The 17633-nt window shown below is 38.2% G+C and overlaps 1 protein-coding gene and 1 pseudogene across 1 annotated transcript; both read right to left on the reverse strand.

The window, feature by feature from the left end:
• Window positions 1–5629: 5629 nt before the first annotated feature.
• LOC139875192 (disease resistance protein RPV1-like) lies at window positions 5630–10455 on the reverse strand (annotated as a pseudogene).
• Window positions 10456–16224: 5769 nt separating this feature from the next.
• Window positions 16225–17433, reverse strand: LOC139875193 (uncharacterized mitochondrial protein AtMg00810-like). Its single transcript, XM_071862541.1, has 3 exons — window positions 17392–17433; window positions 17188–17331; window positions 16225–16977 (listed from the first exon to the last, which is right to left on the reverse strand). Exons 1-3 carry the CDS (start codon window positions 17431–17433, stop codon window positions 16225–16227), a joined length of 939 nt encoding a protein of 312 aa, XP_071718642.1.
• Between the last annotated feature and the right edge of the window lie 200 nt (window positions 17434–17633).

Genomic DNA, 17633 nt, shown 5'->3' on the forward strand with positions numbered 1-17633 from the left:
TCACTTGATCTAGACGAATGTATCCAATCTTTCAATTTCCAGTTCAAATGCCGAAGTTTGAGAACCACATTTACATTCTGTTCCTTGGAAATAGATTCCCAAGCCTCTTTAACAAAAGTATCAAAACCTGGGCGTACGAACCAAGATTCAAAAATCTTAAAATTAGTAGGTCCGAAGTCTATTTTTTCTTAACAAAGTAAGATAGGCGAATGGTCAGAATAGCCACGCGGGAGCACCGTACCCTTTAAATCAACAACACCCATCAATCACATTATTCGTAACAAAGAAACACTCAAGTTTACTAAGTTTATTACCGGGTTTATTGCGCCATGTAAAATGAAGACCACCGAGGGGAAATTCATAAAGGTCATTCGAGTCGATAAAGTCGTTGAAAGAACTAGAATCTTGATGACAAAAATCAGTGCCATGTCGTTGGTCCGATCGTCTAACAACGTTCCAATCCCGAACAATATATCTACCTGGATGAGCAATCATAAAACACCATAGTTTTGACCAAATCAATGCCTTATCATTGAATGATTGTGGAGCATACACATTGACCATAAAAGTCTCCAAGCCTTCTATGATCCACAAACCTCTAACAATCACAAAATTATAATCACACCACATATTAATCTTGGAAAACGCATTAGGATCCCATATAGAGACGTTACCACCCGAAAAACTTTGTGATAAACGAATAGCTTAGTCAAAGTTTGAATTGCCCCAAATAGACCTTAGACGATACAGTTTTAAATGTGACATCTTAGTCTCCTGGATCCCAAAAAACTGTACATTCAAAGATATACATAAATCCCGTAACCAATTTCTCTTGGAAAAATCTTTAGACCCGCAACTATTAATTGATACAATCTTCATTTAAAACCATGTAACCACCATCCCGTGTCAAAGTTTTGTGACAACCCATGATGTTATACCCGAGTAACTCCCCAATACCAAAAATGTCTTCACTTAAGTCTTGACCAAGAGACCCAAATGAAGCAATGTCATGATTAATAATAGTAAAAGGAGTGTGGCAAGAGCCTCCCGAAATCGCCTTCTCGTTCCTGCCATTAAAAACATCGGTGTAACCTGGGGGTAAAGAACACTCGAATTGGTTTTGTGACAATGAGTTCCATCGTTATCAGCATGGATACTTTTTGTAACTCTACTAGCACCTGCAACATAACTGTCCATTTTAGGTAGCCCCCCATCCTTCTTATCAACCACTTTAGAGCTCGAATCTTCATTTAAATCGACACTGAAGCCAGTGGCATTCTACTATTAGATTCGAAGATAGGTTTCATATCGTGAGTGGCTATGCATATACGGCCCGAAGCCAGTGGCATTCTACTATTAGATTCAAAGAACAGAAATTTCCCAAAAATTGACGCCACTTTCTTGAAAGCGTTAGAACCCCATGCACATGTAGGTAAGCCCGACATCTCGACCCACACAATCGTTTCGTCCACAATAAAATTATCAAATGCATCTTTAATTCAGGAGAACATAGACATAATGTTAGCATTACTTTTAAAAGCTAACAAGCTTGATTCAGAAGAGAACTTCAACCAAACCCAATACCCACCCACGTATTGGATCGTGAAGTCTGTGAATCCTTCAGATAACAAACACGATACACAGTATACAAGGTACTAATATCTTTAACCTTGGCCATAAGAACATGATCTTCCTTGTTAACGGTGACTAAATCTGCATCATCTAAAACGATCTTCGATGATGTATTAGATGCCGAAAGTTTAGAAGCATAAGAAACACCCTGTAAATTGTCAGCCACTGTCTCCACCACTTTCGGCACATGAACCTTAGGTGGTGAAGGTTTAACAGTGGTTTGTTTTGGACTGCTCATCTTATCAAATTTAGAAGCCTCAACAAATAGGTGATAATTGCCCATCCACACATCTGACAAACGACTTTTCATCTCTAGTGCATGTTTAACACACATATAACGTATGAACGTAAATCGTTTCCCCGTTTTTGCTCGTTTCTTGACAATAAAAACATCAACTAATTATAATCAAACGTATCAAATACCTTCCACAACGTAGGAACATCTGCATGATCAGGAAAATTAGTAACGAAAAAAGACTGGTACTCTTTAATCGGTTTTCTCTCGAAATCAAGATCGATTTTCCGATAAGAAGTTTTGTTGTTGCGTCGTTCCTTGACGTACCACCCATCCTTGAGTAGGGTGTCTCGTGTGTTCCCAACCATGGTGATTGGCGTTTGATCCCGCCAGAGAATCACCGGAAAAAACAAAAAACGGCGGCGGATTGAGGAGGAAACGAATCACCCGAGAATAATGGAGAAAAGGGGTTTTGGATTGAAACCTAAAATTCAGATGTCTATTGCAATTGTACAACATAAAACCAAATAACGTTAAATAATACGGAAGTGAACTAATTGAAGTAATGAATGAATTACTTTTCATAAATAACAGTTAAAATTATATCATCATACACTCGTGTATCTCGTGAAAAAAAAGTATTGCGAAACAAGTAATGACATTCATTTGTTCAGTGAAACCACATACAGTGCCGAAGATAATTGTTGTGTGTTATTGAGAAGATGAGTTACCTACCTGTCACTTTTAGGGTTTTCTTCGGAAATAGACACCGCCAAACAACTGAAACCAAGATGATTTTTCTGTTTACTGGTTATAGTTTTGTCAGTTATAAATTTTTGGTCTTGTAGTTTGGCATTGTAAAGTTTAAATAACTGAATTTGTATCAAAAAGTAATAATTGTGTGATGTATACTTGTGTTATATTGATTTGTTTGTATTAACTTATTATGGTTAACCATCATGTAGTGGTATTGAGATGCAAGTTAGTTTAATGTATTACTTTGAAAGTAAATATTGCGTGACTATTGTTATTATTAATATGTATCATAATCATATTTATAATTATAATGTGAAACAATCTATATTTACGATACCTGATGAAGTAGTACCCCTTATGGAAGAATTCTCAAATGTTTTTCCAAATGAAATCCCTCCTGGGCTACTGTTGATGCGTGATATCCAGCACTGTATAGACTTTATACCGGGATCTACCATTCCTAATAAACCCGCTTATCGAATGAATCCCACCGAGTTTGAGGAGTTGCAACGACAAGTAACAGAGTTGTTAGAAAAAGGTCTCATACGAGAGAACAAGAGCCCATGTGCGGTCCGTGCATTGTTAGTGCCGAAACATGGAGGCACCTTCCGCATGTGTATTGATAGTCGTGCGGTTAACAAAATCATCATAAAATATCGTTTTCCTATTCCACGTTTTGATGACTTATTGGATCAGTTGTATGGCGCAAAAGTTTTTTCTAAAATTGACTTGAGAAGTGGTTACCACCAGATTCGCATGCGACCAGGAGATGAGTGGAAAACCGCTTTTAAAACACGTGATGGATTATACGAGTGGATGGTGATGCCATTCGGGCTTTCGAACATGCCGAGCACGTTCATGCGCCTGATGAATCAAGTGTTTAAAGATTTTATCAGGAAGTTTGTAGTGGTATATTTTGATGACATTTTGGTATTCAGTCTCACCGTGGATGAACATCTCACACACTTACGCCAGGTATTCACCGTTTTGCATGATCAGAGGCTATATGCTAATGCTAAGAAGTGTCACTTTCTTGCATCAGAAATTACCTTTTTAGGGTACATCATTTCGGGAGGTGGTATCAGGATGGACCCGGCCAAGATTAACGCCATTCTTGATTGGCCGATACCAACGAATCTCCATGACATTCGGAGCTTCCACGGGCTTGCCTCTTTTTATCGGAGATTTATAAAAAACTTTAGCACGATTATTACTCTCGTTACCGAATGTATGAAGGCTGGGAAGTTCTCGTGGTCTATTGACGCCACCAATGCATTTAATGACTTAAAGGCTAAGGTAACTGTCCTAGCATTACCTAATTTTTCTTACATTTTCTAGGTTGAGTGTGATGCATCGGGTGTTGGAATCGGTGGTGTCTTGAGCCAAAATAAGTGACTGATGGATTATTTTAGTGAGAAGCTAAACGAAGTGAGGCGTAAATACTCCACTTATGATCGCGAGTTTTATGCCATTGTCTGCACGCTAGAGACTTGGCGACATTGCTTGTTACCCGCTGAATTCATATTGTACTTGGATAATGAGTCTTTAAAGTACATTCAAGGCCAACATAAACTAAGTCCTCGACATGCGAAGTGCGTAGAAATATTGCAAGCCTATTCGTTTGTGATTAAGCATAAAGCAGGGGCGCAAAACCAAGTAGCTGATGCCCTTAGTCGAAGACATGCGTTATTGTCAACAATGCAACACCATGTGCGAGGGTTTGATACATGGAAGTCTTTGTACAGGGACGATCCAGATTTTAAAGATATATGGTCCAAATGCTCGCATGGAACTTTCTCTCTTTTTTATATCTATGATGGGTTTCTTTTTCGAGATATGCGTTTATGTATTCCACATAGTTCCTTACATGATGCTATCATTGTGGAAAGCCATGGTGGGGGCCTTGCTGGCCATTTTGGAATGAGAAAGACTTTGTCTTTAATTACAAACCGTTTTTACTGGCCACGTATGGTGCATGATGTTCATCGAGTGGTCGTTAGATGTCGAGTTTGTCATATCGCGAAAACGCATGGGAGTAATGCCGGGTTATATATGCCTTTACCTGTACCACATGCTCCATGGGAGGATGTTAGTTTAGATTTTGTGCTTGGGTTACCTCGGACCCAACAACATAAAGATTCAGTTATGTGCGAAGACATTTGATGCTAGTCTGGTCGCCCATTTGTATTTCACAGAGATAGTTAAGTTGCATGGAATTCCGAGATAGTCAGTTATAAATTTTTGGTCTTGTACTTTGGCATTGTAAAGTTTAAATAACTGAATTTGTATCAAAAAGTAATAATTGTGTGATGTATACTTGTGTTATATTGATTTGTTTGTATTAACTTATTATGGTTAACCATCATGTAGTGGTATTGAGATGCAAGTTAGTTTAATGTATTACTTTGAAAGTAAATATTGCGTGACTATTGTTATTATTAATATGTATCACAATCATATTTATAATTATAATGTGAAACAATCTATATTTACGATGTGTACAAAGACTTTATAAAAAATTATTAGAATCTTAAAAAACAACTCAATTTGGGACTTTAGTCATAACACAAATGTGCATTTAACTGCAAAATGTGCTCTGTAATTTGGACTTTTGAGCCACATTGCATCTGTTTCTTATTTATAACTAGTCATGTTTTTTTTTTTTTTTTTTTTTTTTTTGTTATGGACAGTGCCAAACATGAGAAAAGTATGCTTGATGAAACATCAAGTAAGTCAACTTCTTCCGGTGATAAAGTCAGCATGCAGGGAAAATTGTCCAGGAATTCTTGGGGTTAACATCGGAAAGAACAATACCAGCTTCAAGTACCCCTGGACTTCGCCATCTTCAAGGAAGAAAACTGTAAAAGGACATTGTTAGAAAGTTTGAAATTTTAGTCAGTAATTTCTAGTTTTAATCTGATATGAAATCAGAGATTATAAATCCAGTGCATTATTTTTGCCAGTAAGGTAAAATATATTGAATGTTGGTCATTTTTGATGGCTTGATTACATAGAGATTACATTTGACCAATAAGATGCATGCGGAAAGAGCATACCACAAACAATATTTGGCCATACGGGCCTCATAATGTACTCATTTAAATATCCACGTTTTGAAGCAGAGAGATTTCGAGTGATGATATAATTCCATGACTTGTAATAAGCCAAAGGATCTTCTTCTTTCTTGTTTTCCTCACCATACACAAGGCTAATCCCATACTCCTTTACATCTGCATATTCTTCTCCATTACCAAAATGATTCGAATGAAAAAAACTGAAGTAATCGGTTTTTGGGTTGAAGTGAACAATAACTTCGTCGCCGTCTTGAAACTCATTGTCCTCGAAAATCCAATGGGTTAACCATACTTCAACTTTATTATCTGTGAAAATATAAGCCCGGGGTTGGTATATCCAGGAGTAGTTCTTTGTCAAATTCCTAATTGCAATTCTTGCTAGACCAAAGCCTGTATAAGAACACGCGACGCACACATTTAGCCCACGAATCCGGCAATTCTTTCGATTTGATTGCAAGGTACCTGATGATGAACCGTTGCTTCGATGAGTGAACCACTTTGGAACCTCTGAGCCTTTAAGATAAGTGCTGAATATTCCATGTTCATAGAGCATCTGTAACATCCACCTCTTGTTAATTAGCCTCAATCACTTGAATTTACTTAACGTAGGAAAGAAAAGAGAAGATAGATGAATAGATGTTCACCTGTGCTGGTTGTTTATTTTCGGAGACGGAGTAATCTTGGCTACAATTTGATATAAACAAATGACAATCATTCACATATTCTAAATTAATCCACCCCAAACTATCAAGTGTCACTTCGTTAATTTCTGATATAGCTTGCGTTTTGAACAAGCCTTGAATCTCAGTCAAAGAATGTAACTTTTCATAAAGAACGCAAGGGTCATCTGGCATTTCTGGATCGAAAGTTACTTTCTCCAGTGTTTCACAGCCATTGATATGCAATATATCTATTGTGTTTGGAACACACAAGATTTTCTTTAGCATTTTGCATTTTTTTTAAACTGAGTGTCTGCAGACTACGTAAGTTTCTCACACAACCGGGAATGGAATCAATTGGATTGGAATCTAAATACAACGTCTTCAATGCCGATAAACCAATAAAATCCATCCGAAATGATTCATTAGACAAATTACTATTTTTAAGTGATAAACTAACTAATGATTTGGGAAAAGAAATCGTAAAGGGATTCACACTTTTCGGTATAGCTTCCACAATGGCAGAGGAAGACACTTGGGGTTCTATGTTAATTCTGTTAATCTCAAGCATCTCTAGTGACTCCATATTCTCAATCTCATCAGGAAACTGAACCAGATTTATACAACCGCTTATCGATAGTTCTCTAAGGTTTTTTAGATTTCCTATGCTCCGCGGAAGCTTTTTCAGCTGATGACATTCACTCAAATTTAGGACTTCAAGTCTATCACAATTCCCAATCGATTCACTAACCTCAACCAAATTTATACAACCATTTAACAATAGTTCTCTAAGGTTTTTATGATTTCCTATGCTCTGTGGAAGTATTTTTAGCTGATGACATTCACTCATATTTAGGAATACAAGTCTATCACCATTCCCAATTAATTCACTAACCTCGACCAGATTTATACACCCTGTGAGTGTCAACCTCTCTAGTAGAGGGAATGCAGAGAAGCTACCCACCGTAAGAAGCTTAGAACAACCACTGAGATTAAGAAACTTTAGTGACTTGAGCACCTATTGAATTGAAATTGAAATTAAATAATATATGGATGTGATAACTACAAAAAGAGAAGTTCAATCTAGTTGGTACCTGGGGCTTCTTCCATAGTTGTTGTAGATTGCTGTTACACATATCAAGAGAAACAATATTCTCCATTTGTAACTCTGAAGGTATAAAACTGAAAGGAAATCCGCGCATGCACAACCATCTTAATCCTTTAGGAAAATTCTTGTACGATCCACTGATTTGTACATAGTTGAGTTGTAGTAGTTTTAAGTTACACATCTCACTAAATGAAATTGTCTCAAAGACAACATGTTGATTATCACAAGGGGAACATAAACTTAAAACCCAAGTGACTAATGGAAATGATCTAAAGTTGTTGTAGTCATCGACGCTACTTGAGCTACGTGAAGTATCATCCTCAAATACTTTCATGTCAAGGACAAGACCTTGATTTTTTCTTGTTCCCTACAAATAGAAGGAATAGTGAGATATTAAATTACTTTTATGGATATTGAATGTACTCGTAACAAAATTGATTATTACCTTTTTCTGTCTCAACACTGTTACGGAATCCTCATGATGCCATAACAGACTTCTTTTCCACGGCTTTTCAGGTGATTCTAGATGGACTACATATCTCCACAAATCTTGAAGAAGCTGATGCATCTCTAACTGATTAGTATATGAATTTACTGCGAGAAGGCATCTGTTGGTGAGATTCTTGATCCCAAAAGATCTGCATATACCGCATGCTTTTAAGATTTCTTCACTAACCTCTTTATCTTCTCCAACAAAAAAACAGGCAATGAACTTGAAGAGTTCCTTGTCCTTTTCATGTGGCAATGAGTCTAAACTTATTTTCAGCTTCTTTTGAACATCATGATTGTTTTTGTTACTTAGAGATTCTAAGATTTCATCCCATGTAGCGTCTTCATAACGTACAGAACTACCCAAAACTTTAAGAGCCAATGGATGCCCATTGCAATACTCTGCAACCTTCTTCAGGTCTTCCTTTTCGTCTTCTTCGGGTTCATAGTGTCCGAAGGAATGCCAACTTAAAAGTTGTATTGACGCTTCCAAGTCTAACCCTTCAAGCAAGTGTCTTGTATTCTCGGGTGGAACTTCTGTTGTTACAAGCAGCCTATATTTTTGTGTTACTGATCCATCTTTGGATGTTATTATTAATCTGCTTCCAGGGTGAAGGCTTTTTGTACCGATTAACGCATCCAACTGTTCAATTTTACTAATACCATCAAAAACAATAAGAGTTCTTTTCCTATGAAGTATTTTTTCAATCTTATAGGTGCCCACATTAGTATCTTGTACGTCCATCCAACTTCCATCTTGAAATTCTTTAAGGAGCTGTTTTTGTAAGTCAAGCAAGCCATTTGATGATGTACACCTCCTTTCGATATCTTCAAGAAAACAGCTTCTTTCGAATTCAAAATAGTGCAATTTAAAGATGTAATAAGCTAAGTAAGTTTTTCCAATCCCAGGAATTCCCCATAGTGTGAAAACTTGGGTGTTATGTGGGGAAGCATCTTTCAAGAAAACTTCAATGGAATCAATGTAAAACTTCCTCCCAATCATGTGTGGAATATTACTCCGTTTATGTAGATCCAATCTCTTGCTGATCTCTTTAACAATTTCTTCAATAAGTTTCGTCTCCAACCTGGTAAGTTTTTGAGTATATTAAAAATTATTATTATTATTTTTCTCTAAAACAACATTCAATTCAGCGTTTATTAAGTGTATGTTTTGTAAAAGTAGTTTTGCGGACAGAGTTTTAAAAGGACAAATGGAAATATTATTAGATCTAATCTGCTATGCTACTGCTGATCTTTTTATAAGTTTTTTTATGAAATCAAAAACAAAAAACAGTTACCCTCAAAGATAGCTTAAACACCATGATGATCATTAGTAAATTTATAGGGTTGACCAACTAATTATTAGGCCTGATTACAAAATAGTATTGTAGGCTAGATGTTTTTAGATATAATTGATCTTTATTATCTTTCAGGCATGAGGCCGATTTGCGGAATTGTGGTCTTATATGAGTGTTTGTCTTATTCAACATAATTATGCAGCATAGTGAAAACTTCCATAGAGTTTGAATATTATTATCTGTATACACTAATTACCATGAGAAGTTAGTATTCACAAAGGTCGAAGAGTAACTTCACTTGTCCATGGTAATTAATGAAGTAATACATTTCACTTACCCATAGTAATTTGCCTTTTTTTTTTTTTTTTTGAAATTTTTTTTTTTTTTTGTTCTTTTATTTACAAGATTTCTTCCTACCATTTTCATTCCATTTTTTTCGTTCAATTACCTGATCAAAACTAGCCCCTTCGATTAACTACTTAAAATCACCCTGCAACGAAGCACGGTTTTTTTTTACTCGTTATGAACTAATTAGTTTACTTTCAATTAGAAAAAATGAGCATAAACTGGTTTCTGGAAAGAAAGGTGAAAAAATTAAGGGTCAAAATTAAAATATCTACCAAAAAGATGCATAAAAAATGTATAGTACAACCAGTTAATATATAGGATGAAAGTTTTATATTTACCATCCATGTGCATCCTTCCCTTTTAAATCAGCAACTTCAGTAAGTGCTTTTTTCCATTCATCTATCTTTTTAGCCCATTGACTTTTCTTCTCTGCATCTGATTCTGTCTCCATCCTCTGTTTATAAGTTGCCATCGCATCTGCAAAGTTATTTTGTTGCTTCCTGACATCGGTGGGCTCGACATGATAGAAGATAGGGATAACAATTTGGTTAAAGTTCCTACGTTGCTCCAGGATCAATACAAGTTCATCAAGGCACCATCTTGAAGAAGCGTAATTTGCGGACAACACGATAATCGAGGCTCTCGATGCTTTGATTGCATTCTCCAATTCTGGTTTCAATTCTCTTCCGGTTTGAATCTCAGCATCATCTAAAAAAGTGTCGATGGTAGCATCAACCAAAGCCTTGTGGAGGTGATCAGTGAAACTATAACGAGTATCAGCACCTCGAAAACTTAGAAAGACATCGTAAACATAACTCGGTGAAGATAGTTGTGAAATTTCAGTGATCTTAACCATGATGATTGATACAAAATGAAGTATGAAATGAAGTCACAAGAAAATTTGATGAATAAAAGATCTGAGAGAGTAAGTGAATTTTCAATAGTCTTCTTTCATATCATCTCAATCCACAACCGTTCATATTGATCTTCCTAAACAAACTAAATTACACTAGTAACAAAAGTTGATAAAACTAATTGCAAATATCAACCCCACACAATTTTAAAATATAAATGATAATGTAAAAAATTAAGAGTAGCAATCAGTGATCTTAATTATATGACATGATTATGGGAATAACATACAGTCAATAGTAGAGACAATAATAACAGAAAAATTTGTCTAATATTAACAACAAACTTCTACTATATATATTAGTTGGACTTTGACCTGGGTCAAATCGAACTCAGAAGCTATTAAAGCCTAAAACGCTAAAGATAAAATTATCGTGAGACCTTATTAAATATAAGTGTATATTGGATGATATATTTTCCCATGATATATTCCATTGTATTATCACATATATATAGTACAATGATGGGCTGAGCAGATTACATAGTATACAATGTGGACTGGGCCTATAATATACTACAAAATATAATACATAAATACACATATGCTAACATCCCCCGCAGTTTTATCGGGAGGAGAAATTCGGACGTTCAAACTGGATCGAAAGTCGGTAAAGAGATGTCGGAAGCCCTTTGGTGAAGATATCAGCATATTGAGATGCAGATGGAACATGTAAAACCCGTATATGACACAGAGCAACCTGATCACGAACAAAGTGAATATCAATCTCAATGTACTTCGTTCACTGATGTTGTACCGGATTAGATGACATGTATACGGAGGAGCTGATGTTATCACAATAGACAATGGCAGCCTTAAGCGGTGACGAGTGAAGCTCCCTAAGTAGATTGCGTAGCCAGCATGATGTAGATCCGGCCCAACTCGCAAACCAGCCCACAACTTTATTTGATTATTTGGTGGGAATTGAAGATGGATCCAGAAAGAAAAAGAAGGGCAGAAGCTAAAGAAGTAATACTGGAATTTGATAAGTCTATGTAATATGTTATTTCCTCTTATTTAAGCAGGGCTTTTTGTTCCCCTGGACCTCAGTTTTCTTTTTATCATTATCTTTCACTTGAAATAAGAATAGCCTTTTGGCTTTGGTGTTGATTTTGTTTCCAAATAATATGTTTGTAATTTGTTTGGCCGATTGGGACATTATTTGGAAATCAGAGCGCTAGGTAATGGCCGATCGTAATCAGCGTGGAAGACCCCGTAGGGCAGCAACTCATAGAAACGCCAATCGAGGCAATGATGTTGATCCACGTGACGTGGAGATTGACCGATTACAAAGACGAATTGTTGAGTTGGAACTTCAACATGAGTATGAAGAGAGTGAGTCTGATCAAACATACCAACCGTCCGAGGAAGCGAATCCGTTTGCTAACATTCTGAGGGGTTTTCACAGAGGGTACCAAGAAGATCCTTTGCGCAATATTGGCATGAAAGTGGAGATCCCAGAATTTTCGGGGACAGTTCATCCAAACGACTTTCTAGACTGGTTGAGCACGGTAGAAAGAGTTTTCGACATCAAAGATATTCCAGAACATTTGAAGGTTAAGTTGGTAGCCATTAAGCTCCGGAAACATGCATCCTTGTGGTGGGATCATACAAAAAAAACAGCGAAATCTGGCTCGAAAATCTAAAGTGGAGACATGGGACAAGATGAAGAAATTGTTGAGGCGAAAGTTCTTGCCCGCAAACCATATGCAAGAATCTTTTCTTGACTACCACAATTTACAACAGCGTTCGTTGAGTGTTGAAGAGTTAATACATGAATTTGATAAATTGCGCATGCGATGTGATGTTATCGAGGAGGAGGAACAAATCATAGCTCGGTTTTTAGGAACTCTCAAACCAGAAATTGCTGATGTGGTAAGTCTACGGCCTTATTTGACGTATGAAGATGTTTGTAGGTTGGCACTCAAGGTGGAAAAACAACAAAGTAAGGGTAAATCAAATATGACATTTGGACGTGGCAATATCAACCCGAAACCAAACCCTATCGTGATTGATAAAGGAAAGGGGAACAATCCGTAAAAGTGTCAACACAAGGAGGTAACATTCGAGCTCCCAGGTGTTTTAAGTGTCAAGGATTGGGTCACTATGCTCGTGAGTGCCCAAATCAGCGCATTGTTACCCTTTGGGATGATTCATCTGCTCCAGTTTATGATACAGAAGAGGATTATGAGAACACAACAACTCCTCAGTACGAAGAAAGTGAAGTAGTCTACCCAGATAAAGGAGAGTTACTAGTGATTCGACGGGCTCTCAGTACATCTGTTGTTCACAATACCGATGATTACTCTTGGTTAAGGAATAATATTTTTCACACGCAGGTAACGGCGAAAGGGAAAGTCTGTAGTATGATTATTGATGGGGGAGCTGCGAGAACGTGGTTTCAACTGAGATGGTTGACAAACTGGGATCGAAGGCTGGAGACCACCCAGAACCGTACAAATTGACTTGGCTGAAAAAAGGAAACCATGTAACCATTAATAAAAGGTGTTTAGTACAGTTTTTGATTGGGAGAAAATATAGTGATGAGGTGTGGTGCGAGGTTATCCCGATGAATGCTTGCCACATTCTGTTGGGATGTCCGTGGCAGTTTGACAGGAAGACCAAGCATGATGGATACCGCAACACGTATTCTTTTTACAAGGACGGGGTTCACGTTACTTTAGCACCACTTGACACCCGACAAAAGTCAACAAAAAAACCCAACCTTTTCCTAAATAGATCTGATATTATGGCAGCGAGAAAAACTACATCTATAGTATTCATGCTAGTTATTACAGAAGAGAATTCTGTAGTGAATGACATACCTGATGAAGTAGTACCCCTTATGGAAGAATTCTCAAATGTTTTTCCAAATGAGATCCCTCCTGGGCTACCGTTGATGCGTGATATCCACCACTGTATAGACTTTATACCGGGATCTACCATTCCTAATAAACCCGCTTATCGAATGAATCCCACCGAGTTTGAGGAGTTGCAATGACAAGTAACAGAGTTGTTAGAAAAGGGTCTCATACGAGAGAACAAGAGTCCATGTGCGGTCCCTGCATTGTTAGTGCCGAAACATGGAGGCACCTTCCGCATGTGTATTGATAGTCGTGCGGTTAACAAAATCATCATAAAATATCGTTTTCCTATTCCACGTTTTGATGATTTATTGTATCAGTTGTATGGCGCAAAAGTTTTTTCTAAAATTGACTTGAGAAGTGGTTACCACCAGATTCGCATGCGACCAGGAGATGAGTGGAAAACCGCTTTTAAAACACGTGATGGATTATACGAGTGGATGGTGATGCCATTCGGGCTTTCGAACGTGCCGAGCACGTTCATGCGCCTGATGAATCAAGTGTTTAAAGATTTTATCAGGAAGTTTGTAGTCGTATATTTTGATGACATTTTGGTATTCAGTCTCACCGTGGATGAACATCTCACACACTTACGCCAGGTGTTCACCGTTTTGCATGATCAGAGGCTATATGCTAATGCTAAGAAGTGTCACTTTCTTGCATCAGAAATTACCTTTTTAGGGTACATCATTTCGGGAGGTGGTATCAGGATGGACCCTGCCAAGATTAACGCCATTCTTGATTGGCCGATACCAACGAATCTCCATGACATTCGGAGCTTCCACGGGCTTGCCTCTTTTTATCGGAGATTTATAAAAAACTTTAGCATGATTATTACTCTCGTTACCGAATGTATGAAGGCTGGGAAGTTCTCGTGGTCTATTGACGCCACCGATGCATTTAATGACTTAAAGGCTAAGGTAACTCAAGCCCCTGTCCTAGCATTACCTAATTTTTCTTACATTTTCTAGGTTGAGTGTGATGCATCGGGTGTTGGAATCGGTGGTGTCTTGAGCCAAAATAAGCGACCGATGGCTTATTTTAGTGAGAAGCTAAACGAAGTGAGGCGTAAATACTCCACTTATGATCGCGAGTTTTATGCCATTGTCTGCACGCTAGAGACTTGGCGACATTACTTGTTACCCGCTGAATTCATATTGTACTTGGATCATGAGTCTTTAAAGTACATTCAAGGCCAACATAAACTAAGTCCTCGACATGCGAAGTGGGTAGAAATATTGCAAGCCTATTCGTTTGTGATTAAGCATAAAGTAGGGGCGCAAAACCAAGTAGCTGATGCCCTTAGTCGAAGACATGCGTTATTGTCAACAATGCAACACCATGTGCGAGGGTTTGATACATGGAAGTCTTTGTACAGGGACGATCCAGATTTTAAAGATATATGGTCCAAATGCTCGCATGGAACTTTCTCTCTTTTTTATATCTATGATGGGTTTCTTTTTCGAGATATGCGTTTATGTATTCCACATAGTTCCTTACATGATGCTATCATTGTGGAAAGCCATGGTGGGGGCCTTGCTGGCCATTTTGGAATGAGAAAGACTTTGTCTTTAATTACAAACCGTTTTTACTGGCCACGTATGGTTCATGATGTTCATCGAGTGGTCGTTAGATGTCGAGTTTGTCATATCGCGAAAACGCATGGGAGTAATGCCGGGTTATATATGCCTTTACCTGTACCACATGCTCCATGGGAGGATGTTAGTTTAGATTTTGTGCTTGGGTTACCTCGGACCCAACAACATAAAGATTCAGTTATGTGCGAAGACATTTGATGCTAGTCAGGTCGCCCATTTGTATTTCACAGAGATAGTTAAGTTGCATGGAATTCCGAAAACATTAACATCCGACCGTGATGTGAAATTTATCAGTCATTTTTGGAGGACTTTATGGACGCGTATGGGTTCCAAGCTACACTTTAGTAGTTCACACCATCCACAAACGGATGGTCAAACCGAAGTTGTCAACAGGAGCTTGGGAAATCGGATGCGAAGTTTGGTGGGGGAACACCCTAAACAGTGGGACTTAACTTTGGCTCAAGCAGAATTCACTTTTAATAGCTCAGTTAACCGGACAACAGGTAAAAGCCCCTTTGAAGTCATGTATGGTAGCAACCCTTTGACTCCACTTGACTTATTACCAGGACCTGTTTCTAATTCTGATCAAAGTGAGGGATATGCTCAAGCTGAGAAAATTAAATCCTTGCATCAACTAATGTGTAGCAAGCACAAGCCAACAAACACAGGAAACGGGTTGTATATGAAGTGGGAGATTTAGTTTGGATACATTTGAGGAAGGAGCGTTTCCCTGCCGGAAGATTTGGTAAACTCAAGCCTAGAGCTTATGGTCCCTTTCGAGTTTTGGATCGTATCAATGACAATGCGTACTAGATCGAACTACCTGGTCACTACAATGTATCGGGAACTTTTAATGTTGCTGACTTGTCACCGTACCAGGGTGATAGTGTTGATGATCTAGACTCGAGGTCGAGTCTTTCTGAAGAAGAGGAGGATGATGTAGATCCAGCCCAACTCGCAAACCAGCCCACAGCTTTATTTGATTATTTGGTGGGAATTGAAGATGGATCCAGAAAGAAAAAGAAGGGCAGAAGCTAAAGAAGTAATACTGGAATTTGATAAGTCTATTTAATAAAAGAAGTAATACTCGAATTTGATAAGTCTATGTAATATGTTATTTCCTCTTATTTAAGCAGGGCTTTTTGTTCCCCTGGAACTCAGTTTTTTTTTTATCATTATCTTTCACTTGAAATAAGAATAGCCTTTTGGCTTTGGTGTTGATTTTGTTTCCAAATTATATGTTTGTTATTTGTTCAGCCGATTGGGACATTACAGCATGTTTCAGCAACAACATTGGCTACACCCTGATATTCAGCCTCGGCACTAGATCTCGAGATAACCTCATGATGCTTCGAGGACCATGATAATAGATTGTCACAAAGGAAAACACAATAGCCAGATGTGGAGCGATGTGTCGTGGGGCACCCATCCCAATCAGCATCAGAATATGCAACAAGGCCATCTGTGGATGAGACATGTATCTGTAACCCATGATCAAGTGTGCCACGAAGGTAGCGCAAAATGCATTTTAGAGCAAGAAAATGTGGCTCCCGTGGGTCATGCATGAAAAGACAAATCTGTTGAACAACATAGGATATGTCAGGTCGAGTGAACGTGAGATACTGAAGAGCACCTGCAAAACTCCTATACAAGGTGGGATCAGCATTAGGTGGACCGGTGTCGTCTAATTTGGACATTGTGTCGGTAGGCGTGCGACAAGGTTTGCCATGTACCATATCTACACGTTTTAAGATGTATATAGAATAATTCTTCCGAGAAAGAAACATGCCTGTAGAGCTGCAAGTGGCTGAAATGCCAAGAAAATAGTTAAGGTCCCCTAAATCAGTCATAGAAAACTCTCTACTAAGCTGACCAATGATGGTCTGTAGCAGCGAAGTGGACGATGCAGTAAGAATAATGTCATCAACATATAGAAGAAGGTATGATGTAGAGGACCCGTGATGATATACAAATAAAGACGAGTCACATCGACTCCGCTGAAAACCCTGTGTTAGAACAAAATCAACAAACCGCTAGTACCTAGCGTGTGGTGCCTGTTTCAGGCCATATAAATAGCGCTGCAAGTGGTAAACATAGTCAGGAAATCTAGTATCTCGGTATCTAGGTGGTTGATGCATGTAAACAGTCTCTAGTAAGTCACCATGAAGAAAAGCATTCTTTACATCAAGCTAATGAATGGGCCAGTGTCGGGAGACAGCCAAACTTAACACAGTACAAATGGTGGCCGGTTTGACAACTGGACTGAAAGTCCCATCACAATCAATGCCAATCTGCTGGCTCTTTCCATTAGCAACTAACCTGGCTTTGTAACGAGCCATGGAACCATCAGCATTAAACTTCTGCTTAAATAACCACATACATCAGACCACATTAGCCCCGGGAGGGCATGAAAGAAGTACCCAAGTGCCATTAGAAATAAGAGCATGATATTCCTCATCCATGGCTTTGTGCCAGTGAGGGTCCTTAAGAGCCTGTAAGTAAGACTGGCCACTGATGGTGAGGTAGTAGTATGTAAGTTAAGTCGGGTTATGGGTTTAGTTATCCCATGTTTGCCACGAGTGATCATGGGTGTTAGAAGGTGTCGGAGATGGTGAGGTGGCTGGAGGTATGGTAGGGGAATTTGTAGTGGAGGTAAGTGGAG

Source organism: Rutidosis leptorrhynchoides, chromosome 11 (genome assembly GCF_046630445.1).
Source record: "Rutidosis leptorrhynchoides isolate AG116_Rl617_1_P2 chromosome 11, CSIRO_AGI_Rlap_v1, whole genome shotgun sequence".
NCBI classification, from domain to species: domain Eukaryota; kingdom Viridiplantae; phylum Streptophyta; class Magnoliopsida; order Asterales; family Asteraceae; genus Rutidosis; species Rutidosis leptorrhynchoides.

Coding starts and splice junctions, on each gene's coding strand:
- LOC139875193 (XM_071862541.1), bottom strand. CDS start 17,433: ATGGATGAGGAATATCATGCTCTTATTTCTAATGGCACTTGG. Junction 17,332..17,391: donor TTATTTCTAATGGCACTTGG/GTACTTCTTTCA, acceptor TTATTTAAGCAG/AAGTTTAATGCTGATGGTTC. Junction 16,978..17,187: donor GTACTGTGTTAAGTTTGGCT/GTCTCCCGACAC, acceptor GTTCTAACACAG/GGTTTTCAGCGGAGTCGATG.